At 29.0% G+C, this 26,434-nt stretch overlaps 2 protein-coding genes across 2 annotated transcripts in view; one reads left to right on the plus strand and one right to left on the minus strand.

Annotated features, from left to right (window-relative positions):
• Nucleotides 1-662: 662 nt before the first annotated feature.
• On the plus strand, nucleotides 663-2,044 carry LOC146872936 (putative SERF-like protein). The gene is made up of 3 exons (XM_085657607.1): nucleotides 663-947; nucleotides 1,700-1,811; nucleotides 1,955-2,044. Exons 1-3 carry the CDS (start codon nucleotides 941-943, stop codon nucleotides 2,031-2,033), a joined length of 198 nt encoding a protein of 65 aa, XP_085513733.1. The 5' UTR covers nucleotides 663-940; the 3' UTR covers nucleotides 2,034-2,044.
• A 4,012-nt stretch (nucleotides 2,045-6,056) lies between these two features.
• Nucleotides 6,057-26,434, minus strand: part of LOC118441103 (uncharacterized) — a 36,962-nt gene continuing 16,584 nt past the window's right edge. The window contains exons 3-6 of the mRNA XM_035865099.2: nucleotides 12,531-12,589; nucleotides 11,347-11,684; nucleotides 10,261-10,569; nucleotides 6,057-6,197 (exon numbers count right to left, since the gene is read on the minus strand). Of these exons, the coding sequence (XP_035720992.1) occupies nucleotides 6,189-6,197; nucleotides 10,261-10,569; nucleotides 11,347-11,684; nucleotides 12,531-12,589 (715 nt within the window). The 3' untranslated portion in view covers nucleotides 6,057-6,188. The remainder of the gene's footprint in view (nucleotides 6,198-10,260; nucleotides 10,570-11,346; nucleotides 11,685-12,530; nucleotides 12,590-26,434) is intronic.

Raw genomic sequence — 26,434 nt, forward strand, 5'->3', positions numbered from 1 at the left:
TATATTGTATATGTTTTGTATTCCATCGCAAGTAATATCGAGCTAATGGCTGTTATTTGTATAAATTGAAAAACAAAAAATATAAAGTCTGTACGATTAATAAATATTTTTCAATTAATCTATTTTCAGGAATGTAAAATTTGATATATGATTGTTTCTTACATTTGTCAGATGTATTAACATTTTTACTACATACAAAAATTTCTATCATCACATATTAATTCAATTATTAAATTATGTGCTAAAAGATATAACCTACACAAGCATATATATTGATACAATAAGCTCATCAAGGGAATAGTGTTTCTCTATTGCATTTGTAGTTCATATTTTGTCCTTATCTGTCGCTGGAGTCATATACGGTTTTTTATAACTACCTCGATAATCCTTGGATATACTTATGATTATTTATATTTATGAAAATTTTAGATCAATTTTATCTTCGATCAAAATATCTCTATGTTAATAGGTTAATTCTCATCGTATCAATGAAAATTTCTTTAATCATGAAAAATTCTAATCAGAAAATATTCGATACTATCTAATGAGATAGGAACAAAATTGATAAAGAGAGTTGAGAAACTCTGTATTATTATTATTTGTTTCAAACATTGGTTACTAGAGGGTATGAGCGACGTAACGATAGTAGCGCCTCTATGAAACATTACGGTATTAAAATTTGTACGTTCCTGTACGTATTTTCGTATATGTGTTCGTTCGTTACTCTGAGAAAATATCTTTACGAGTAATATACTTTTGTATATCAGAAGGATCGTGCCACTGGACGAAGTCATTTATTTTGGTTTAGAAATTAGTATATGTATTAGTGATATAGCCAATTCGTGATGGCAGACGAATTGTAGCGGTGCTTTTTCACCTTTCGACTTGATAAAATTTTACAAGTACTTGTTTATCGGAGATCAAGAACTAAAAGAAAAAAATGACCCGTAAGTTTTTCATTAATTATATATTATTTTCAGATTTTTAATGATATCAAAAAGAGATGGCCAAATAAACGGACAAATTACGGAGGTCGATATGTTTTGTGTTATTCACAATTGTGCTATTGTCACGTAAATGAAATAATCACAATGTGCTCGTCCAATAATTTTCTTAAGATGAAATATCTCTTAAATCAATTTATTTATCTTATATTATATTTAATAGAAATTTTTTTAATAACGACGAAATTGTTTCTTCGAGATTACCAAGTTCTTATTTAATAGTACAATGATAGATTAGTATTAGCTATTTTGAGGTGTTTGGCGTATTTTGTGATTTTTTTTTCTTTTTCTCTTGTATTCTTAACCATCGATTACGTCGCAAAGTCATTATTGCGAATAATAAATGTAATTTTGTGATATAATCTTTGATGTTTTTGTTTAATTTTATCGAATTTTATTTGTTCTTCGTTCGAACACGGAGAAAGTTTGAATGTTCTAGAAAAGTCCAAAAGTAATTTCGATTTTGAGGATGACTCTTTCAAAGATTTATTGAAACGTCGTTTCATTATATTTTGTGGATTCAATAGAATTATTTATTGTTATTTTTTTTTTATAAGAGATAATAAATAAGAGATAATTGTGTATTTTTTTATTAAGATAAAGCATAATGTCTGTGTCCTGTGTATGTGTATGTGTGTAAAATATAATATATACATATACATTTATATAAGTAAGATTTGAATTATTGAATATAGGAGGAAATCAACGTGAACTAGCAAGAGCTAAGAATATGAAGAAAACTGTTAAAAAAGCTGCCGCTGAGCAGGAAAGCAATAAAGGTCTTTCATTAGAACAACGAAAGGCACGGTAGGTTATACGTTACTTTTTATTTTTATCTCTGTTTATAATTTTGTTCCGTTGGAACTTAAAATAATCACAAAAATAAAAAGCACATTGTTATATATATATATTGTAGATAATCGATTAGTATTAATGATATGATATTGCAGAGATGCGGAACGAATGAGAGAAAAACAACTGAAAAAGCAACAAGAGCAACAAGAGAAGACTAAGGAAGCTGCAAGATAACTTTTTAAAAACTATCTGTAAATTTTTACTAACGACGGAATCAAACTTTGCAAGTATGTTTTTAAAATTGACGATCATAATGCATCAAAGTTACATCCATTGCGAGCACATAAAGAGTACACAATGTCTTTGATCTTAGAGAATTTCTTCATTATTCTCTGTATGTAACATTATGATGTATAACTGGACTTAGCTCTGCGTGATGTTATTTACATATTATTCGTAATAATAGTCAATATGTATAAAACTATTGTTACTTATATCTTGATGGTCAAAGGAAATCTATTTGACCGTAGTAGACTTTAAGGATATTAATTAAATGATATGATACTTGTAGTAATAATTTTGTGTAAATTTAAACTTCAGTTATTTAATATGTTGTGTAATTAAGTGAAAGCACAGAACGATAAAGAGAAAGGATATGTATGTTTGTCATTTCCTTATAATAAATTATGCAAATTTATTAATATTCGAAATCAATATGTGCTGTTATATTTTCCTTTTATCTCTCGATAATAGATAAATTATTAAAATAAGATTGTGAAAAATATTTAATGTTATTTATATGTTCAAAGTTTTTTACGATTAGTAGAAATATTTCGTAAGAGCTTGCAATTTATATATACTTTTTTTTTTTTTTTTTTTTTTTTTTTTACATTTTATTGCACTTTCCCAAAAGAGTACATTTTTAACATACTATTTTATTGTATAATTCTGAAATTTCCTTATATATAATTACAAATACTTGGAATATAAACATTACTTCTGTCAAAAGTCAAATGATCTCATAAATGTTGTAGTGGAAGACCAAATCTTAATGCTAATATGGGAAAGGAAAGAGAAATGTTATGTTATATTGAACCATGGACGTAGTGTCTAGCCTCTAAAGACCAAAAACCCTTATGATATAGTCGTATTCTTTTCCTATCTCTTTTTTTTTTCTTTTTTTTTTCTTTTTACGTAACTGAACAGTCAATAATTTTCCTAGTTAATTCGAATCCATTTATATTGTAATTATATTTTGGCGTTTTAATACATGAATAAGCCAGAGAGATTATCTCCATTTTTTATTGTTGAAAATTTGTTATATTCGTTATACGCAAAAAACGGATATTTTTTTTTTCGTTTTTCTTTTTTTTTGTTTTTTTTTTTTTTTTTTTTCTTTACATTTATTTAAAAACTTCACATTATGTTGCACTTTAATATCGTATGTAATAACTAAATTACTTAGTTAATTTTAAGTATATAGAATGATATTTTTATTATAATTTGAATAAATTTCATATAGCAATCAAATTATACTATCAGCGTAAAAACTTTTCGTTCTGGTGCGATAATTGATAAAATTATTATTAATTTATCTATTAAATTGTACATATTTTTTTTGCACGCAACTTGTTCGATAAAAAAATTGGACTCGATATCGATTTAATACGATAATGAAACGATAAGATTAAAAAAGATATCTCTATTTTTATATAATTGTAAGTGTCTGAAATTGAATTGATTTAAATCAATTAGATTCTTTAACAATATTTTTTTTTCCGGATCGTTTAATATTTAAAAATAACGAAAGATACAAAAGTTCTATTGCTTTTCATCGAAAAACATTGAAATTAACAAAATTTTATTAATGTATTTGAGACGAATAAGAGTAATCGCAAATGTGTCTTATTTAAGAATATACAGAATGATTAAATTTTTACATGAATAATATTTAATAACGATCCGAGAATATTAAAGGAATAATCTATATAATATGTTGAAGAAAATTTTTTAGAGAAGAAAGAAAAAAAAAAAGAAAAAAGAAACATCTCGTTTCTACAAGGACTTTTTTTTTTACGAATGTAGAATAGACAATCTTTACAAGTATTCCATACAGATTTCTAATTATTATATTTTTTTTTTCTTTTTTTCTCATTTTTTTTTTTTTTTTTTTTTTTTTTTTTTTTTTTTTTTTTTTTTTACGTTAATGTTATAGTCACGTATTTATGGCATAAATATTCCCTTACGTATCTATCTCGATGATGTATCGTTTTCATTTATTTGTATTATTTATTTTTTTCTTTTTTCTTTTTTTCATTTTCCTTTTTTTTCTTTTTTTTTTTTTTTTTTTTTCTTCCTAAAGACGGAAACGTTCACATAAGTATGTATAATTAGAGTTAATGTGGCGAAAATGTTGCAAGAAGATTATTTTTGAGAAGTCGCAGCAGATCTTTCTAAGAGAGAATTACTCTGTTTACGAGTTTTTCCTACATATTCTCGTTTATCTATTATAAACGACTTCATATTTGTAATATTAGCACCATATCTGTTATTGTATGTTCTCCTATGTGAACTGTTTTATAATACGTAATAGGTCGATCATAATGAAGCCAGTTCTGTCGTTAATAACGAAGAAGCAGAATAGAAAAACGACAGCAACGTTTTCTTGACATTTTCTCTGACTCGACAACGATCTATCCCATTAATCATTTCTTCGTTTATGATTATATCGATTATTGATAATCCTTTCAAAGATATACTATTATGACCTGAGACAAATACATGTGAGCCAAAAAATGTCACGAAAGTAGAAATACATATATATATACATATCACATACATATATATATATATAAACTACAAACAAAAAAAAATACTCGTCAAGCACAACCATTGGAGATGCGGTCACATTATTATAATAACAATTGCGGTCACATTATTATAATAATAATTATAGAAAAGCCTTCATGGAGGAATAAATCAATTGAATATTAATAATATTAGAAACATATTCGCGCAAGCTTTTACAAAGCCATTCGTCGTGTATACGTGTGATAACGAAATTGTTAACAAGACAATAGCGAGCAAGATTTTTTTATTTCTTTATTTATTTATTTATTCTCTTTTCGAATTCGTTCCATCCATCTTCTCGCTTTGAAAATACGCCAACACACACAGTTAGATTAATTTTTCATAGATTTAGGAATATAATTATGAAGATCTTGAAATCTCGAATAAGCAGCTAAAACTATTGGGAAGTTTTTTTTTTTTCAACGAAAACGATTAATAAAATGGAATGTGCTTAATGGAATGGAAATTGTAAACTATGAAACATGTAAATTACTTGTTGACAATTGGAATGTACATTAAAATAGGAACGCACGCGATACAATAGGACTTAAAGAAATTGTTCGATTTTGTTTTTTCTTTTTCTTTTTTTTAGAACGTTACAATTACTATCATTAGTGGAACAGTAATATTTAGACGATAAGAACAATACTACGTTCCCTCGCAACATTAACTGAGTCAAAAGATTATTTGATAAATCCAAAAAACAAAAAAAAACAAAAAGAAGGATAGAAGCTAAAAGTAAACTTAAAATCGAGTTTGAAATTGTGTTCATTCATAAAGAAGCGAATTGAAACTTATTTATATATCAATTCATAATAACTATATAAGAATTCTGGTTAGAAAATATATTTATTGGGTTGATTCCTAAATAAGTAAAAAGTTTATTACAATAAATTGTTACTTATATTTATGAATCAACCTAATACATATATATATATATATATATATATATATATATATATACGTCCTAGCATAGGAGAAATTTATTATAAGTTTGAAAAATCCATCGATGAGTTTCGCGTATTTCTTGCAAAAGTAACTCCAAATGAATTGTGCGATTGTATAATGTAAAAAATTTCATATTTGAATGATTTAAAGATTGAGAGAGCAAATGGTGCAAGTTTGGGCGATACAGTGAGCATGTAGTTGCGAGGGATGTTGTTGTTGATGATGTTGATGTTGATGTTGATGTTGTTGATGGTGATGAGGAGGAGGAGGAGGATGGTGATGATGATGATGATGATGATGGTGATGTGCGTGTTGTTGTTGTTGCTGTTGCTGTTGCTGTTGCTGCTGCTGCTGTTGCGAGAGATGATGCTGAGTTGAATGCGCGGAAGAGATTGCTGACTGTGACGGCGGTGGTGGTAGTGGTGGTGGTGGTGGTGGAGGTGGAGGCGGTGGTGGTGGTGGCATGTAACGCCAACCTGGATTGGTGCTCGACCAAACGGTCGTACTCGAAGCCGAGGAGACGACGGACGGAAGCAATGCACCGCTACTGCTGGTGGCACTGCTTGCGTGAGAACTTGGTCCACCCTCTACTCACATCACCTATTAAACATATATCAAATTTTTAATTATTTTTCTTTTCTACTTTTTATCATTTATGACTTAAAAAGTATATCTTAATAATCATTCATTAAATATTATTAATATATTATATTATTCTCTTTATATTTAATATATTATATTATTAATATATTATATTACATATGATCTTTTATATACGTACATGTATATGTCAAACTTTTTCTTTTCTTTTTTTGATTATTTTTCTTTCTCCCTTCCTATATTTTATGTTATGCAATTATTTATTTTTTTTCATTTCTATTTTTTCAATATAATAGCAAATAATAATTGTTATATATGGTGTCTTATTTAAGTTCAACATTTATATTATTTTCGCTGTTACTGAAAGCATGATAAAATTATAGTAGTAAGATATGACATTTAATCGTTTATTTATAGTTTGCATAAATGTATTGATTTGAACGTCTAATGAAATAAATTGATTAATTATTTTTTTTACAATTTTTTTTACAATTTTTTATAATTTATTTATTTTACATTGTTCCATTTTCTTTATTTTAGATTATTTCGATCTTACGATGTTATAGATAGTTTTGATGTCGACTTATAAAAACGTCGCATTATAAAAAACAGATGTTAATATGAGAAAAGAAATGACGATGACCTTGAAATGGTATTCCAAATGACCTTGGGAAAGAGGAATATTTTTTATCATTGCCAGATGTTCGTTCTGAAACTATGTAAACTCCTCTTAGTTATTTTTTCTTACTTTTAATAACAGCAAAAGTAATGTAGATGTCCCATTTAAGTGAGGACATATATTTTATATACATATATATATGCACACACACAAATCATTATTTAATTCTCTAGGTTTTGTTCAATAATTATATATATATATATATATATATATATATATATATATATATATATATATATATATATATATATATATGTATATATATATAAATCACATATAATCATTTAAGTTTCTAATTTTTATTTAGAAAAATAGGAAGTGCATCCTAAAGAATTTTTCAATAATATTTTATCTAAAATTATTATTATTATTCTATTTATATCATATTCTGTTAAATGCATGTCAAATTTTCGATTATTACTTTTTTTTTTCCTTTATCTATTATATTATATCTGCAATTATTTATTTTATAATAAAAACGATTATACGTTTCTTTTTTATTTTTCCTATATCAGTAATAGTAAATGGTAATTGTTATTAGATTTATCGAAAATTGTTATTTGATAGTAAAATCGATTTTTATCATTTTTCTTGATTTTTCATAAAGAAAATAAAGAAGCCTCGTGTTAGAGGCGAAGGTAATTTATACACGTTCGCAAATGCAAACTGAGAAGATGCGTTTTGAATTTCATCCTTCTCAGAAACTTTCAATCATCCTGTGCGAGATTGTTCGGAACTTTGAAAGTTATGTTCTTATTAGTTAAACATTGAGAAAAAAATGATTATTATAAAACTAGCTTACGATTATATATATATATAAATATTAATTTACGCATCAACTGCTGCAAAATTTATAAATGAATTATTATAAATTGAATGGTGTCAAATAAAAACTTTTCAATAACACAAATAACTACATAATAATTATTAATAATCATTGTTTTTGTTAACAAATAAAATAGTGAATGAAATAAAATTTATATTTTTTTTTTGTATTTTGAATATCATATATATGTAAATTATTATCGCAAATATTAATGACCAGTCGAATCATCTTCATTGATTTCAAAGACAAACTATCAAATTACCATAACTAAAAGTTGTCACTATTTTTAAACGTATATTGTGTACTAACTTTGTGCAATTTTTTGTAATTTCATTATAATAAAAATTTATCATTTTTGATTAAATATATATATATATTATTCGTGACCGCATAAGAATGTGTTAAAATAATAAATCCATTAAATCTATTAGAAGCATCATAATTCTTTTAACACTTTCGATTAAAAATTTTGTATCTTGATGAAAGAAGACGACTCAGAATGTCGCCTGAGAAGAATAAGAAGAAAAATAAAAAGAAAAGAGCAGTCTCGAAGACAAATACAAGCTTTTTACGACTGGCTACGTTATCTGAGAATATTTGTCATTGCCAGCGCGCTTAGTCGTAGGTAGAGGTAAAAAGCTTAAAGAAAAATATCCAAACGGCTTGGTAGAACGCAAAGTGTGATTTGTCTGTCGTATCGCATCCTTTTGAAAGAAAATGGCGGCGGATAGATACGTCAAAAATGGCGGATATCGCCAATGGCCCACACAATGGCGGATCAGAGAATACGAAATCGTCCTCTTACATTTTAAACAGAGTTTTACGGTTTTATCGATTGGATCTGATACGTGCAAACGTGTTTTATTGCACGCTCTTTCAGAAATATATTCACGTTTTCGTATATTCGAGAAAAAGAAGAAAGGAAAAATTAAATGAAATCGAATGCGGTTCGAATCAATTCGTAGAACAACGCCCTCTTATATTATTGATAAGAATTGTCAATCGAATGAAAATGGCGCGATATTTTTACCGATTTCAAACCTTTTGAGAGAATTTCGAATTATTTAAAAATGATGTATGTACCGTTATTTCTTTTCATTTTCTTTTTTTTGTATTAGAATATTTTTATTGGTACAATCAATGAGATGATTTCATAATTAATATCAATAATTTTGTATAACTAATTTTATATATTTCTTGTATCATTTCTTTGTTCAATAATGTTAATTGCAATCTATGAATGATTTTTTTCGTACTTACGTATTTTTTTTCCTGTATAATTTTATTAATGGCTGATCGTCTATGTTTTGACTAATAATCCTTCGATCAGTGACCAAATTAAAATGGAATTGTTAAATGATTTTTTGTCTGATTAAGAATGTACATGATTCGAAGTAGACGATGGTTCAATTTTCAATTAAGGAGTTATTTAAAAGTGTCTGGAGAAAATGGATCAAACCAAAGAGAAAAATAAAGACAGAGACAAAAACGAAGACGAAGATGAAGACGAAGACGAAGACAAGGACAAATTTAAATACGAAAAATTTGTGATAGGTACGCGATATGTTTTTGGCGCCTTTGATCAACGTTCAATTTTGATCATTATCGCACGGTCAAAGTAGAAAACAACCATGATCCAAAGATAGGCAATTAATTATCAGCTAGCCTTTGAAAAGAGCAGCGACTAATAAGACATCCAAACGTGGCCATGAGTAGCTTAACGAGGGGAAGTTTAACGAGCTCGAAGAAATATCGAGACTAGTTAAGCCTTGACAATATTGAAAGGATTAATATGACGACCGACTTTTCGTCGACAATAGATTTGTTTAACGACTTTTCATGGATACAATAATAATATCTTGAAATTTTTATTGACATTTTGAAAATAATGCATTTTTTAAAATACTCTCTCTTTAAGTATTTAGAACTGTAAGTATTTAGAAGAAATGTGAACTGTTTTTAAAATGTCACGATTCTAAATATTTTGAAAGTGTTAATTATTAAAATGTCACATCAATTTGACAATATTAATAATTAGCATGTATACTGCGTATTTCTGTTTTACATTTATAAATATATAATAAAAATATTTTAAATATGAATATTTATATGTGAAAATATGAAAAAGACACACACACTTATACATGTATATGTGTTAATGAGGAAATCTTAATTAATTGGCAATTTGTTAAGTACATCGACAATTAACTTTAGTTAATATAAATAAAATCAATAATAATAATAATAATAATAATAATAATAATAATAATAATAATAATAATAATAATAATAATAATAATAATGATAATAATGATAACAAAAAAATAATAATAAAAAAAAATAGCTATGTGTATATTCTATATAAATTTGCAAATAAACATTTATTATTATTAACGAATCAAAATGAAGATAAGAAAAGTACAAAATAAAATGAATACTGAATGATCAACCGTCTAATCGATAATAATATTTCACATGAATTCTTCGAATATCGTATAATCTTTATATTTTTTTTCTTCTTCTTCTTCTTTCTTTATTAATTGCATAGGAAATAATACCTGCAATATCTGGCTGGCTTCAAAAGTCATGCCCGGTAAAAGTATCACCGGACTACTGACGTGTCCACTCTCGACGCATATCATATTAGGAAATTCATCGTCTCCAAAATCTGGTATATCACGAGCCTTCTCTTGCCAAGGATTCGAAACCACTGTATCCGGGAAATTGTACTTTTGTACGCGCATCTTCCTTCCGGAAACTACGTTCGTGATGATGTGCTCACCCTGCGTATTCTGATAGATTCTATCGGTCCATTCGCATACTGTTACCACGTCACGACCTTCTTGAAAGATCTGGTTATCCCTTGTCTAAATATAATTTCAATTTTATCATTCAATTATCGACTTGATATTAAATCGATTGGAAGTTGATTCAATATTTCTTTTTCTTCTTTCTTTCTTTTTCTTTTTTTTTCTTTTTTTTTATTTATTTTTTTCTTTTTTTATTTCTTTTTTTAATTTATATACAGATTATGATTATTTCGTTTGAAATTCGAATTACAAAGATACGTATCTTTTATTTTATTTAATTCGTTATATTATTTTTTTTTTTTTTTATTTATTTAATCCCTTATCATTTTAACTAGCGTTAAATGCTGTCAATTGCTCTTTTTTTTCTCTCTCTTTTCATTTAATCGTTTTATTAATAACGATTATAATATAAAAATTATGTAGCGTATTTTTCTATAGCGCGTTATAATTTAGAAAAAGTTGTTAGAAATAGATCGTAGAGAAATAGAGCTATAATATATTCTTAAAACGATAAGGATTATTTTTCTAATAACGAATGAATAAAAATAGTTTTTAGTTAATATCGATATATATGTAATAGAATTTTTCGATTATCAAATGACGGATCAATGAATAAATAAAAAAAACTTTTAATGAACATTGTTATTTAATATAATTTTGATTATTGTCGATAAAATTAGTGAATGGATTAGCGATCATTGATAATACATTTTTTAATTATGGTCTTTTAAAAAAGAAAAAAAGAATTTAGAAAAGATACGAAAGATCAAAAGTGATCGAAAGAAAATAGAAAAAGAGAATAAAGAAAAAGAAAGAGAAAAAATGATCGATTACCTTGTCAATAAATGTGCATCCATGCAATCCTGTAATCTGGCATCTCCTAACGTCTGGAACTTTGAAATAGGTGTGTAGCAAAATATTAAAGCTAAAGGTATGATCCTTGCTGGGATTATATACGCCAATGTGGAAGTGAAGTTCTTTCTCTCGTAGGATTAACCTGTACGTTAATCTGAACGAGTAGTTCCACATTGACCGTGTAAATTCGCTATCCATTATCGAGAATATTGCTTCGACGTCTCCGCTAGGCAATCGTTCTGGCGATTTTTCAACATTCCAACGAACGATCCTGGCAAATCCATGAGGTGGACCGAACGTCCAGGGTCCAAATTGTGCTGGAAATTTTTATTCTTTTAATTCCTTTGACTTTGTGTTTTTTTGTTTGTTTGTTTTTTTCCTCCCTCACGAAAATTGATGTTATTGATTATTTTTTTATCTACTTTTTTTTTTTTTCTTTCGAAGATTAGATTTAGACACCTGTATATCTGTATACATACTGCGAATTTTTTTCTTTTTTCTTTCATTCTTTTTCTTTCTTTTTTTTTTTTTTTTTTTTTGAATAATATAATAAATTATGTATTTTGAAAAAGAACATTCAATCAATTAAACGATCGAATTAATAATAGATATAAAGTGATATTATCATTTCGATCAAGGATGAATAAATGATTATCAAAATGAAATCGCGTGAAAAAAGAAAAGAAAAGAAAAGAAAAGAAAAGAAAAGAAAAGAAAAGAAAAGAAAAGAAAACATGGAGTCTTATTCTTTTAATTTTATTTCAGATCTTTCTACTGATTTTTTAAGAAGATTCACACAGACACACAGACATTGATATATACATATATGTATGTATATATGTATATATGTATGTGTGTCGACGAGAATAAAACGACTCTAACGATGAAGTTAATAACGAAAGAACGTTGATTTACCAGCGTAAAAATATAAACGAAGTGAATTGAGATGTGATTTTTCTTCTCGTGAAACGTGATAGTAAAAATCAATATTTAATCGTATAACTATTTTCTCTTTTTGATTCCTTAATTTTTCTTTTTTACTTTTTTTTTTATTTTTTTTATATCTCTCATATTGCATTGTCGTTTTTCAACATTTAAACCATTTCCAAGTTGCATTTGCAGTGACTGAAACGATCTATTTTGTTTTCGTATTTTATACTTACGGAAGACAAATGGTATGCCTCCTCTAATGGCCTTCTTCCCGTCGAATACAGCCTGCTTACTGAAACAGGAAAGATCGGTTCGTTCGGGGAAGAAAGAAGAAGAAAAAAAAAAACAAAAAACAAAATGTCGTTCCTCTAATGAGACGCTTCTACTTTTGCAAAATTCATCGATGATCCTGAGATTCTGAGTAAAAGATTTCAGAGAGATCAACTGAGAATGCGTTACGATCAATCTCTCTTGATAAGATCTTTTTCAAATATTTTCATTTTTCGTAAAAAAAAAATAAAATGAAGTAGAAACAGAATAGAAACATTGAATTAATGAAATATCATCATCTTAAAGTCTCTCGATTGGTACATCTTCGATTATCAATACTTATCTTTATTTCTTTCTTTAAATATTTTCGCTTTGTCAAACGAGACAAAAATTATTATTTGATTTCCCTCTCTCTCTCTCTCTCTCTCTCTCTCTCTCTCTCTTTCTCCTTTTGTGCTATTAAAAAATAAAATATATCTTGAATGACAAAAAAATTATGAATTCGACAAAATGTCAAATAATAAAACGAGATGCGTACATACGTAGAATTTTTCGACTATTTTTATTTCTTAAAAAAAAAAAAAAAAAAAAAAAAAAAACAAATAACGACAAAAAAACAAAAAATAAAGAAATAAATCCAAGAAAAAATTAATCAATTAATTAATTACTGCATGTTACGTAATTCCTTATTCCTATAAAAAAAATTGAAAGAAGTACACTTTAAAATGATCCAATTTGAAATAAAATAATGTCATAAAAAAAAACGATAGTTTCGAAAAAAAAAAAAAAAGAAAAACAAGATATCCAGATAATATTACATATGGACGTTCGTAATATTTTCCAAGTACGGAACGTATCTATCGGTTGGAAATTAGTATTCAGGGTTCGAAGTTGAACATACACGTTTTGTCCAGTATTCTGTATCCGTATCTGGATACTTCGAAGATGTATCCTTGGCAATACGAGAGGGAAGGAAAAGGGTATACGAAGAACGAAAGAGAGAGAGAGAGAGAGAGAGAGAGAGAGAGAGAGAGAGAGAGAGAGAGAGAGAGAGAGAGAGAGAGCGAGAGAGAGAACTCGAAGGCACATTCCAGCGTCTCGTACAACTAATATACGAGGGTCGCAGAACGTTTTACGGTCGTGCACTGTCTCTCGTAAGGGCATCGAAGGAAGGGTTCGATCGGCGACGATTTACAATACACGATTCGTGAGAAGCACGAATCGTTCTAGGAGATGACCACTGATCGAGAAAAGAGAAAGAAAAAAAGAGATAGATAGATAGATAGATAGATAGAGAGAAAGAGAGAAAGAGAGAAAGAGAGAGAGAGAGAGAGAGAGAGAGAGAAAGAGGAAGAAATTCGAGTCCCACTTGGAACGATCTCTTCGTTTCCTGACAGAAATGGTTTATCGTAAGAGAAAAGAACTAAAAAAAAAAAAATATATATATATATATAAAAAGGAAAGGACTTCTTAGAAAGATTTTATTCTCTCTAGGTTCGTTCTAGAAACGAGTTAGAGGAGCAATGATTACGTTGAATTCTTCTTGGTATCGTGAGATAATTTCTACATTTCTTCTCTCCTTGCTATCTTCTTTTCTAATTCTTTGTTTTCTTATTCTTTTATTTTTTCTCTCTTTCTTTTTTTTTTTTCTACCTACACTTATTTTTTGAATGTAATCTACAGAATTTGTCTTTATTAATTATTTTCTGCGAAAGTAGTTCTGTTTCAATTGAGTTAATAGATAATATTGATATCGTTAGTATTTTATAAAACAAATAAAAAGAAAATACTAATATTCTTTATTACGAATTCCGATGATATTTATTAATCGATTCAATAAAAACACTTGGATAATTTGTAAACAACTTCTCTTAATTAAATTTTGATTGAATCGTTTAAATAAATTATGTTGAAATTTATATATATATATATATATATATATATATATATATATATATAAATAAACGAGACTAAATATTCTTTGTATTATAAATTCCAAAGTTATTTATTAATAAAATGGCTTAATTCGTAAACTTTGATACGAAAGAGAGGTTTCTGTTAGATTTGAAAATTACGCCGTAGAGTCAACAGATATTCATCTAGTATTTTCTTAATTACGTGGGCAAAGCGTTACAGCATTTTGAAGTTATATTAAGGAGCGATGTAATTAGAGTAGACTCGTGTTACAAATATTAGTAACGTTAGTTAATAGTAGTAATATTAAAAGAGTACGATTGAGAAAATTTTACTTTACGACGTAATAGTTATTTTCATTATTTTCTCATTTATTTGATTTATTTGATGAGAAACAAATTAATTAAATGATATAATTATGAAAATAACAGTCGTTATATATAAGACACGATTGAAATTTATTGATCGACAAGAAAAATTCATTTATTATTTCAATATATATTAATAAAAATGTTTAGCAAACAAAAAGAAAATTAGGATAGTAAATTGTATTATATATATATGTTGTCTATTTATAAAAAAAAAAAAAAAAAAAAGGATAAAGAAAACAAGATGAATCTTGTGAATTGTTTGAAAGTGTATGTGAAATACACATGCATATATATGATAAATATATATAAACGTGCATATATTTGATGAATATATATAATATGTATATATGATATTTTATTCTTATACATCGTAAATAACAAAAATATATATATATAATATATATTATATATTATATATTATATATATTATATATTATATATTATATATTATATATTATATATTATATATTATATATATTATATATATCAGGGGAAACATGTTAGCGTTACTGATATAAAGACCGAGGGCGGATGCAGGACGACCATTAGTCAAGGCTGTCAGGGGCCACAGTTATGTCCTTAAGAAGGAGCGCGAGGATACGGAGTTCCAAGGCTGTTAAGAGAACGTACGAGATCGAAGGAGAATCGTCGTCGTTTTCCTTTCATTGAATCACCTAAAACGTAGACTAGACAATATCAGATCAAATTTTCTTCGATATATATATTTATCAATCCTTCCTGAATTATTTTTTTTTTCTTATATAGATACTCCTTCGAATTAATATAATTAATCTATTTTTAAAGCATTGATTTTCTTTAGATTCAAAATCAGTCTCGGCAATCCAATCGATTTTACTTCGATTATATATATATATATATATATATATATATATATATATATATATATATATATATTCATCGGTTCTTCATTCTTTTTTTTGTTATTATTTTTTTATCTTACGATCTCGTTTGAGTTATCATGCAACAATGACTGTATTTATAGTCATTATGTGTATTTACAGACATGTATTTACAGCATTGATCCTTTCGTTCGTCTCGTTTTAAATGAATGGAAAAATTAATTAACGGATTATGCTTTTTCTCCTTTATTCTTATCCAATCGATACTCTCATATATCTATCGAAAAATTATCTTCCTATTTGTTTCTCCGTTCATTAAATATAAATGAATAAATATAAGAATGGATAAAGTATATATATTTAAAAACGAATTTTTTTTTCATTTATTTTATCTGACACAAATAACGTTAGATTAGTACATCATAAGAAAATAATGATAATAATAATAATAATAATAATAATAATAATAATAATAATAATAATAATAATAATAATAATAATAATAATAATAATAATAATAATAATAATAATAATAATAATAATAATAATAATAATAATAATAATAATAATAATAATAATAATAATAATAATAATAATAATAATAATAATAATAATAATAATAATAATAATAATAATAATAATAATAATAATAATAATAATAATAATAATAATAATAATAATAGAAATATTTCAATAAATTGATGATATATTTGATAATGAGTTAATTACGCGTATTGTTAATGGTGCTTGTATAAATAAAGTTTGTCAATCAATTCAAGGCTATAGTTATTCAATTCAATTTTTTTAGTCTAATAATGAATATATAAATATTTGATCTATTGATATCTATGAGAAAAAAAAATATTATATATAACACGTCGAGTCGTTTTACTATCTCCCTTTCATCACCGAGTATTATGAACTGGATATATCTGTCTTACTGATTAATTAAAAATAATTTTTGCATATCTAACGATTCGAATAGAATGCTTGAAAAAAAGAAGAAAACAACAATAACGGAAAGCAAAAAAGAAAAAAAAGGGACAGAAGAATAACAATCGAGGTTGAAGTTGGAACAAAGGTTGATAATAATTTTTAAATGTCCTAGATCTAATTGTAAATAAACAATTCATTTTACGTAAGCGTTATCTTCATTTATATATATGCACGTGTATGTATATACATATATATATATATCCTGATATGATAAATTTTAAAATAATATAACTAAATAGGTAACGATTAGATTACAATACAAAGCTATTGAAGATGGAAACAAGATAAAAAACCCCAAAGGAATAATAGCAGAGATTGAAGTTAGGCAAAAGATTAACGCAGATTTTCAGATATTCCCGATCCAGTTGGAAGGATAGATTCGTTGTAACGTTCTCGTGCGAAGCGATGTAAGTAATCCATTTTCCTTGGGCGCGTAAACCGTAGAAGGTGGAGGTAATCCCATTCGTTTGTGCGATCCCGAGGCGAATGAAGAACGCATGGGATGAAGAAGAGGAAGAAGAAAAAGAAAAAGAAGAAGAAGAAGGAAAAGAGAAAGAGAAAGAGAAAGAGAAAGGGAAAGAGTCCGAGAAAGAAAAGGAGGTGGAGATGAGTGAAGATTTGAGAGAGACAGAAAGAAAGAAAGAAAGAGAGAGAGAGAGAGAGAGAGAGAGAGAGAGAGAGAGAGAGAGAGAGACGAAGATGGAAAGCTCGAAAGCATCAGCAGAGTACAGGATAGAAGGAAATCGAGAGAGAGAGAGAGAGAGAAAGATGGGGATGGGAATTGGGATTGAAATAGGGATGGGGATGTGGAAGAAGGGTAGACCAAGAGAGTAGAGGAGAACCATGAGGATGAGAGAGAGAGAGAGTGTGTGTGTGTATGAGAGAGAGAAAAAGAGAGAGAGAGGTGGAGGGGAAGGGAGAATAGAACGACGTACCAGGACGAAGTACGACGCGGCGGTAGGAACGCGGCTGACGCCAAGCAAAAACGATCGGCGCTGTCTGCCGTGCTTTTTGCGGGCATCACAGTTTCCAACCTCTCCTTCTGGTCGTTTCTAGCTACTGCTACTGCTACTGCTACTGCTACTGCTACTGCTACTGCTACTGCTATTGCTACTGCTACTACTGGTATCCCAGGTCCTGGTGCTACCGCTGGTGCAACCGATGTTACCGGAGAAACTAGCACCCAATTCGTGATGCGGTTACGCCCGAATGAGAGAGATAGATAGATGGAGAGAGATAAATAGAAAGAGAGAGAGAGAGAGAGAGAGAGAGAGAGAGAGAGAGAGAGAGAAAGAGAAAGAGTAGTCTCCATTTGAGCGAATCGACTCGAACACGTTATAACTCCCCTCGTTACGCTACGCTTCACGATTTTTATATCTTCCTGGTGGTGGTAATAATAATAATGGTGATGGTAGTAGTGATGATGGTTTGTAGTGGTGGTAGTGGTGGTGATGGTGTTGCCGCTGCTGCTACTGCTGCTGCTGCTATTGCCGCTAGTAGTGGTAACTTTTGTTTGTTCAAGAGAATTTTTCCTTCTGGTGAACCATGATCTCTCGTTTGCTATAGAATTTTGACTCATCGTTCTAATTTCTATGTTTATTCTTCGTCTTCTTGTTTTTCCCTCCCTCCCCCACCTTCAATTAAATGTTCGTTTTATAATTGGCTCGTAGATTTTGATGTGAAATAAATTTGAATTTGTATTATATTGTAGATCATGCGGAAATAGAGAAAAAGAGAGAAAGAAAGAGAGAGAGAGAGAGAGAGAGAGAGAGAGAGAGAGAGAGAGAGAGAGAGAGAGAGAGAGTTAGAGAGAGAGAGGAAGAGGGAGAGGGAGATAGCAGTAACGTGATATACGTTACGAGTTATCTAAAATTTGAATTGTAATTAATACTTCGATTACTTTAAATGACGAGAAAAATGAGAAATTTTAGGAACAATATATTTAATTCGATGGGATCGATGTAGTAAGAATTGAAATTTGTATCTGGGAAATATATATCTTTTTAAATACGAAACACCATCATCTATACGATTTTTTCAAATAGAATTTGATATTTTCGTTTGTGCAAATATTATAGAGAAGATAAAGAAGAATAGTTCAAAATAATCTTTATATTTTCTTATCACGATCTTTTACTACAATATAATATGATCTTTCAAATTTGATAAATAATCTAATTGCAAGTCAACATATAGTACACTGTTAATGAAAAATATATTATTATTCTTAATTTTATTATTATTATTATTATTATTATTATTATTATTATATCCCAATAACAATGCGTTAATTCATATTTAACGTATGCTATAATTTTAATAGATATTTATAAAAATGAGAATATTTTATAGGATTATCGTTGTAAATAATAGTAACGTATGATAAAAACCTCGATAGTTATGTAAGATCGTTTGACCTTTATCGAAGAAAATATTACGCTAAAGAGAAAAATCGATTGAAGAAACGAACGAATTCGATTCATTAAATTATCCTAGTCTTAATCAATGTCTGGTAGTTTTTATTCCATCACGTAATACAAATAACATGACGCACCTTTTTCAAAACCCGGTTAAACATCCTTCCTTATAATGAATTTTGCGGAACGTTAAACTTTAATAGTTAATTAATCCGAAATGGTAATATACTTTTTCACGATATTTAATAACAGGATTGAATAAAAGAACGATACGAAAAATGAATACGCTTTGTCGAAAAAGAGAGATAGAGACATAGAGAGATAGAGAGAGAGAGAGAGAGAGAGAGAGAGAGATAGAGAGAGAGAGAGAGAGAGAGAGAGAGAGAGAGAGAGAGAGAGAGAGAGAAAATTAATCAATGATGCAACTTTTAGTTAATGAGAATCGCGAACATAATTAATCTGCATTAGAATGAACTAGTAGTAGTAAAACGTCGGAATTTTTTATATACATATATATTTTTTATTTAAATAAATAATATAAGAGTAGTTTTTATTACGGTACTAATAAAAAATTTAGTATAGAAAATTATACTGTATAGTAGACTATACTAAAGTAATATAAAATATAGTATACTCTTTCTCTCTCTCTCTCTACCTCTCTCTCTCATTAGTCTTTTTCTATTGTATTTTCTACTGTAATAGTATTTTTCTTTGTATATATATATTATATATTATATATGTGTATATATATATATATATATATATATATATATATATATATATATATATACCTAATATATTTTCACATTCGATTCTTGATAATACGACTTATAAAACATGTCGATCGTGATTGGCAAGGTACCACTACAATATATATACATACATATTATATATTACGCAAGAGCCGTACTTCGTATATAATTATCTTTATGAACGATATAAAGTGCATGAATCGACGTTATTATTGATGCAATATGACTATGCACTTTTACGACGTTAGTAGAAAACAAAAAAAAAAGCTTGTTCGCCGTTGGAAATGTATATAAGTAATTCGTGTTCGTACATATGTACTACGAATATGTACTATCTGTCTAATACAGATTGAAATAATCGAAGTTATTCATTTTTATTTTTCTTTCTTGCGTTCTTAGATCTTGCTATCTAAACGATTGGAATCAATATTCATTGAGAATTTCTATTGAAATTCATTAGTTAATTAATTTTTTTTTTACAGTTTCCTTTGTTTCTTTTTTTTTTTCATTAATACAATATTTTCAATAAAAACTTCTTCAACGTTAATCGATTCTTATTTCTAAGTAAAAGATAAATATCATCGTTTCTTGATTAATTCGATTTATAATAAAACATCTGAAACTATATTCTTTATTAATAAGAATTTTATTAATTAGAATTGATTATAAATATAATCGTCTTATAATCTCATCCTTACAATAATTATTCTATCTTTCTCTCTCTCTTTCTCTCTTTAATTATATTAAATTGTTAACGATTTGTAAATTTTATATTATTAAAATTAATTAAATAATATGGAGGTTTTTTATTTAATTAATACGATTTATAACAAAACACTAGGAACGTTGATTGATGATTTATTCATTGAAGGAATAAACACTTATCGATCCTGTAATCTCATGTTTGCAATACTGTCTTTCACTCTTTCTCCCACCACTCTCTTTCTCTCTCTCTTTCTCCCTCTCTCTCTCCCTCTCTCTCTCTCTCTCTTCCTCTTTCTCTCTCTCTTAAATTGTTAGAGAAGAGTAGTACCGACCGAAAGTATGCAGTAAAATGCAAGAAGCGGATGCCACGCATTATAAGTGCATTAACGCGGCACCGTTGGTAGCCAAGCAGCATCCCTAACGATGAGAGCGACGAAGACAGAAAAAGAGAGAGAAAGAGAGAGAGAGAAAACGAGATCGACTCTCGGCCATCTGCCACAGCATCTACGATTTACGATTGTCCAGTAAAATTCTGACGAGGACGGTTTCGGTCTCGACTGAGAATTATAAAGAAAAACTGGGCTTCAGAACTATCTCTGTCTCTTTCTTCTCCCTCTTCCCCTCCCCCCAATCCCATCCTCCTTCTACTTCACCTCCTACTTTTTACCTTCTTTACCTTCTCTTTTATCTCATTGGTGGTTTCGATCGTGCGAATACCTTGGTACAATGATCTCAAGGTTTTACCTAATAAACACACATACACGTACGTAATATACATACATTTGTGTGTGTATATAGTATATAGCATTATATATATATAGTATAATATATTTAAAATGTATTTATATATACACATATACATAATATTTTATTAAAAATATTCCCGTTGTTATTAACGATATGATAAAATTATTGAAGGAAGAAAATTGTTTGATCTAAAGAGATTGATTAATGTAAAACATTTTTTCGAGTATATCTCGAGGATTTTTCAAATGGATTGATATAATTTTATTACCGTTCACATCGCTTTATAGTTCGTGAAAAGTACGAATTTAATCATAATAATTCATTGGTCCATCCTCTAATGGCTTTGTGTAAGAAAGAATGACGTTTGAGATGAGAATTAATTTATATCGTGTAAATGAATTTCGGGAAAAAAATGTCCAAACAAATTTTTTTTATATACCTAATTGTTTTTGGAATTAATAAAAAAAAAAAAAAAAAAAAAAAATAAAGGAGAATAAAAAAATTGGGAACTTAAATATAATGATTAATGATAGTATCGTTTGAATAAAAATGAAGCTTTTATGGAAATTATATACTTATATACATATTATGTACACGATCCTCAATGTCATTAAAAACGATTGATCTTTCTCTACCATGTATTTTCAAGCTCGATCTAAGTACGGCAGTTTAATATAGGTACATCTATGTGGTCCTCCTCCCCCGTTATCCTCGTAAATTATCTAAAACAGGATGTGGGATCCTTGCAAATCGCTTTTCACGATGAATCATACGTAATGCGATTTAAAAGAAAAATGTCTCTCCTTCCTAGTTTAAATTTCACACACTCTCCCCCTCTCTCTCTCTCTCTCTCCCTCTCTTTTTGTATGTGTGTTAGTACGTATGTGTATGTGTAATATTCTTTTCTCAGTTTCTTTTGTCTCTTTTCTTAAAGTTAGTCGTTTTATGGTCGTTCTTAAGTTTATTACTACTATACTCTATCCTTGTACATATATATATATATATATATATATATATATATATATATATATATATATAATGTATTTTAGTAAAAATATATTGTTATATACAGCTCGTCGAAAAAAGATAGAGAAGAATAATAAAAGGAAGATAAATAAAAAATATTTATTTTTTCTTAGCGCATAAGTTGTCCCAAAGTTAATATATTTGAAAAATCTTTCATGGGGGTTTTGTTTATACGTACAACATTTATAGTCGAAAGAAGAGAGAAACTTTGAAATATCTCTGTTAGTCCTTAAGTATGTTTAGTATGTTTAGATACCAAGGCAATGTCGATAAAGCGATGCCATAAATGTTTCTATTTGAACTTTTGAAAGCATTGTATACTTAAAGTCTATGTACAATTGAAAGGACTAGTAATTTTTTTCGATTATTACTTATCCCTCCCACTCTTCCTCTCTCTCTCTCTCTCTCTCTCTCTCTCTCTCTGTCTCTCTCTCCCCCCATTGGATTTTAGCGATGGAGACGTTGGATAAAAGAAAGAGATCGAAGAGGAAAAAGGAAGAAAAAAGAAAAAGAAAAAGAAAAAGAAAAAGAAAAATTAAAGAAAAGAAAAATTAAAGAAAAGAAAAGAAAAGAAAAGAAAAATATCGTATAAATTTTTATTACCCGGTCGCAGAGTAATCTGCCTTCCGAAAGTTTATCTTGAGTTCAAAGGATCGATTTCCTGCGGAGCGAGCGTAATTACAGCATCGTAATTACACGAACGAAGCGGTCAGTGGTGAAACACTGAAAGCACGAAAGAGAGAGAGAGAGAGAGAGAGAGAGAGAGAGAGAGAGAGAGAGAGAGAGAACGAGAATTTCAAAGAGCGGCAAAAATCGACGAACGAAAGAAGAAAATGCTTCTCTCTTTGTTTCTCTCTCTCTCTCTCTCTCTCTCTCTCTCTCTCTCTCTCTCTCTCTCTCTCTTTCTTTCTTTTTTTTTTTGTTCTTTTTTCACACAACGAACGCAAACGTGTAATATAAAAAATATGAACGTATTCTCGTAGTATTGATAAAGACATCAAGTATTTTATCTCTCTCTCTCTCTCTCTCTTTCTCTTTCTCTTTTTATTATGAACAAATTAATGTTTTCCTAGTAAGAATACTTATAACATTTATTGTTACTGATTTTAAAGAGAAAAAAAAAAGTTAGCATGGTGGACTATATAATCTGAAGACGTTTATCTTCTCGTTATCTGGACCAACGAGTTTTCGCTAACCTTCAAAGAGAAACTTCGTCTGTCTTTATCTCTCTCTCCCTCTCTCTTTCTCTCTTTTTTCTCTTTCTCTCTCTCTCTCTCTCTCTCTCTATTTTTCTCTGTTGATCTTTCCGGACGAGTCAAAGAGATGATCGATGCGGCGAGTGCAACGATTCCGCCTCTTTTCGAGCTCTTCCAACAACCTTCACGCACCTCAAAACTTTTTCTTCATCCTCAGGCAAACAAATCAATTTACTCGTGCCTGCGAACCGTGCAATTTGCATAACGCGAATGAACTGACGCAAAGAAAAGTAGAGTTATCATATACTCGTGTATATATGTTTACGTATATGTATACGAGTGAATCGAACGCGCGCGTTTCGAATTATTCCGAAATTATCAGGAGATTTATGAAGATCTCATAATGATTCATTATTAAAAATTTCTATTATTATAATTAATCATATATTTGACTTTTACCATTATGAAATTATTCATTACGTGAAACTTTGTTGACTTGATAAGAACTATCATTAGAATGACGATTTTTAATAAATGAAATTATCATAGTATGTCGTTTTATATGAAACTCTCATTTAATTAATAAAACGTACGATTAAGAAAGAATGTTAATTCCGTATACACGTATGTACGTCTGTAATGTCGAACTTAATTTAGTTAATATAAAACGAATTATTAAAAAATAATTTTTTTTTGTAAAAAATTGATTATCAAGGTATAGTTTATGCCTATCTACGTATATATATATATATAAGATATAGACAAAATTAGATCACCCTTAGCCGAGAATAAATTAGGAAAATATTAAATCGTTTGTAAAGTTCGTCGTAAGGATTGTTAATCTTCGATTTTCGATGGAGATACACAATTTCAATTATTATAAATATCATCATTAAATAAACAAACAAACGAACAAACGATCAAAATTTATAAACATTCAGTTAAATATATAATTAACCTTTGAATATATAATAGCGATTATTATATATTATAATTAATCAACTTTTAATATTCTCGTACACGTAATAATATATTTTTAATACATAAATATATACCCGTACTAGTATAGAATCGATCACAGAATTGTTATAAACAATTCAATAAATTATTCAATTTCGAATATCAAACAAGAAGACCGCATCTTTAATAATCGATATTTGATATATCCAAAAGAAACATTTTTATATAATGGAAATTAACATAATGTTAATTATCATCGTTATCTTTATTCGTAATACGTTTGGTGAAAACATGAGAAACTCGATTTAACAACCGCGGAGTAGAACGATAAAAGTGTCGAAAAAGCTGTGCCATGAGCGAACCAGATGCATTCCAAAGAAAAAGAAGTTGGCCAGAACGAGGAGAAGAGAAACGTAGGAAGGACTCGGTGCATCGCTCTCCGCTTCCTCTCCTTCCCTCTCACCCCTCGCTCCCTCATCCCTCATCCCTCTCAGCTCTCACCGTTCCCCCTTCTCTTACTCTCTCTCTCTCTCTCTCTCTCGCTCTCTCTTTTTCTCTCTCTCTTTCTCTTTCCTCAAAAGTCTCGTAAATTACGCCATTAAATTCCCCTGGGAGAATATATCCCTTCGCTCTTGCATCGTTAGACGGGACACCCGGTATACGTCGAAGGTGCCCGCTTCAAGCTCCGCCGAAGCCAGCGGTTTTTGTGTTTTCCCCGGTTCCACTAGCACCAGCAGCATCAGTACTAGCACCACCAGCAGTAGTAGTAGCAGCAGCAGCAGCAGCAGCAGCAGCAGCAGCAGCAGCAGCACCAGCAGCAGCAGCAGCAGCAGCAGCAGCAGCAGTAGTAGTAGCAGCAGCCGTGGCAGCAATGGTGGACGGGGTTCACAACCCTCTCTCATATATACACACACACTACACACTCACACACACACATATATATACATATATGTATATATGTATGTATATGCACACATATATAGTAGATCCGATGCTTACCACAACTCGCCTCTTCTGCGTCCTTCCTACCCACCAACGTCGTGGAACTTTGTTTAACTAAGGCCAGCAAGAAATAAACCTATTTATACTAGGTCGGACGCTTTTGCAAGTAAGAGAGATAGAGATAGATAGATAGGTAGGTAGGTTGGTAGGAAGGCAAAGAGAGACAGAGAGAGAGAGAGAGAGAGAGAGAGCTAGAGAGGGATAGAAAGGGAAAGAGAGAGAGAGAGAGAGGGAGAGAGAGAGAGAGAGTGAGAGAGAGAGAGACAGAGAGGGAAAATTAGACTGAGTTTGTATCGTGTTTCCATTCTCGTTGGTTATTCCACCCTTTCACATGCTTTCGCCAAACCCATGAATTACAAAAGAATCTTAAATTACGACCTATCTTCGAGTATGCATTCGTATGTAATTTAGATACAAGAGAGAGAGAGAGGGGGAGGAGGGGAGAGGATTAGTCTTTTTTTATTTTTCATTAATTTTTTTCACGCGAAAGAAATTAGAGACATCTCTGATAAGACGATCGAAAATGATCGAATTATTCAACTTTCTTTTTTATTCTATTTTATTTCCTTTCTCTTTTTATTTTTTATTTTTATGATTTTTAGATCGTTAGATATCGATTATCAGATGATTTTGAATATGTATCTAAATGCGAGCGATTAGTGTTTCTTTCTTTCTTTCTTTTTTCATTGATTTTTTAATTTTTGAAATATTAGAAATCTTTCTCGAGAGACGATCGAGAACGATCGATTATTCTGATCTCTTTTTCTGATTTTTTTTTTCTTCTTCTTTTCTATTCCAATGTAGATAATTTGATATCTAGTTTAAGATGATATTAAAATATGAATCAATCTAAGTCTAGCTTTGTAATATTTTAATCAAGTTACGAATATAAATACTTATTTCTTCCATTTTGTCTCCATC

The sequence above is a fragment of the Vespa mandarinia genome, chromosome 6 (assembly GCF_050613455.1).
Source record: "Vespa mandarinia isolate Hongniang chromosome 6, ASM5061345v1, whole genome shotgun sequence".
Taxonomy (NCBI): Eukaryota; Metazoa; Arthropoda; class Insecta; order Hymenoptera; family Vespidae; genus Vespa; species Vespa mandarinia.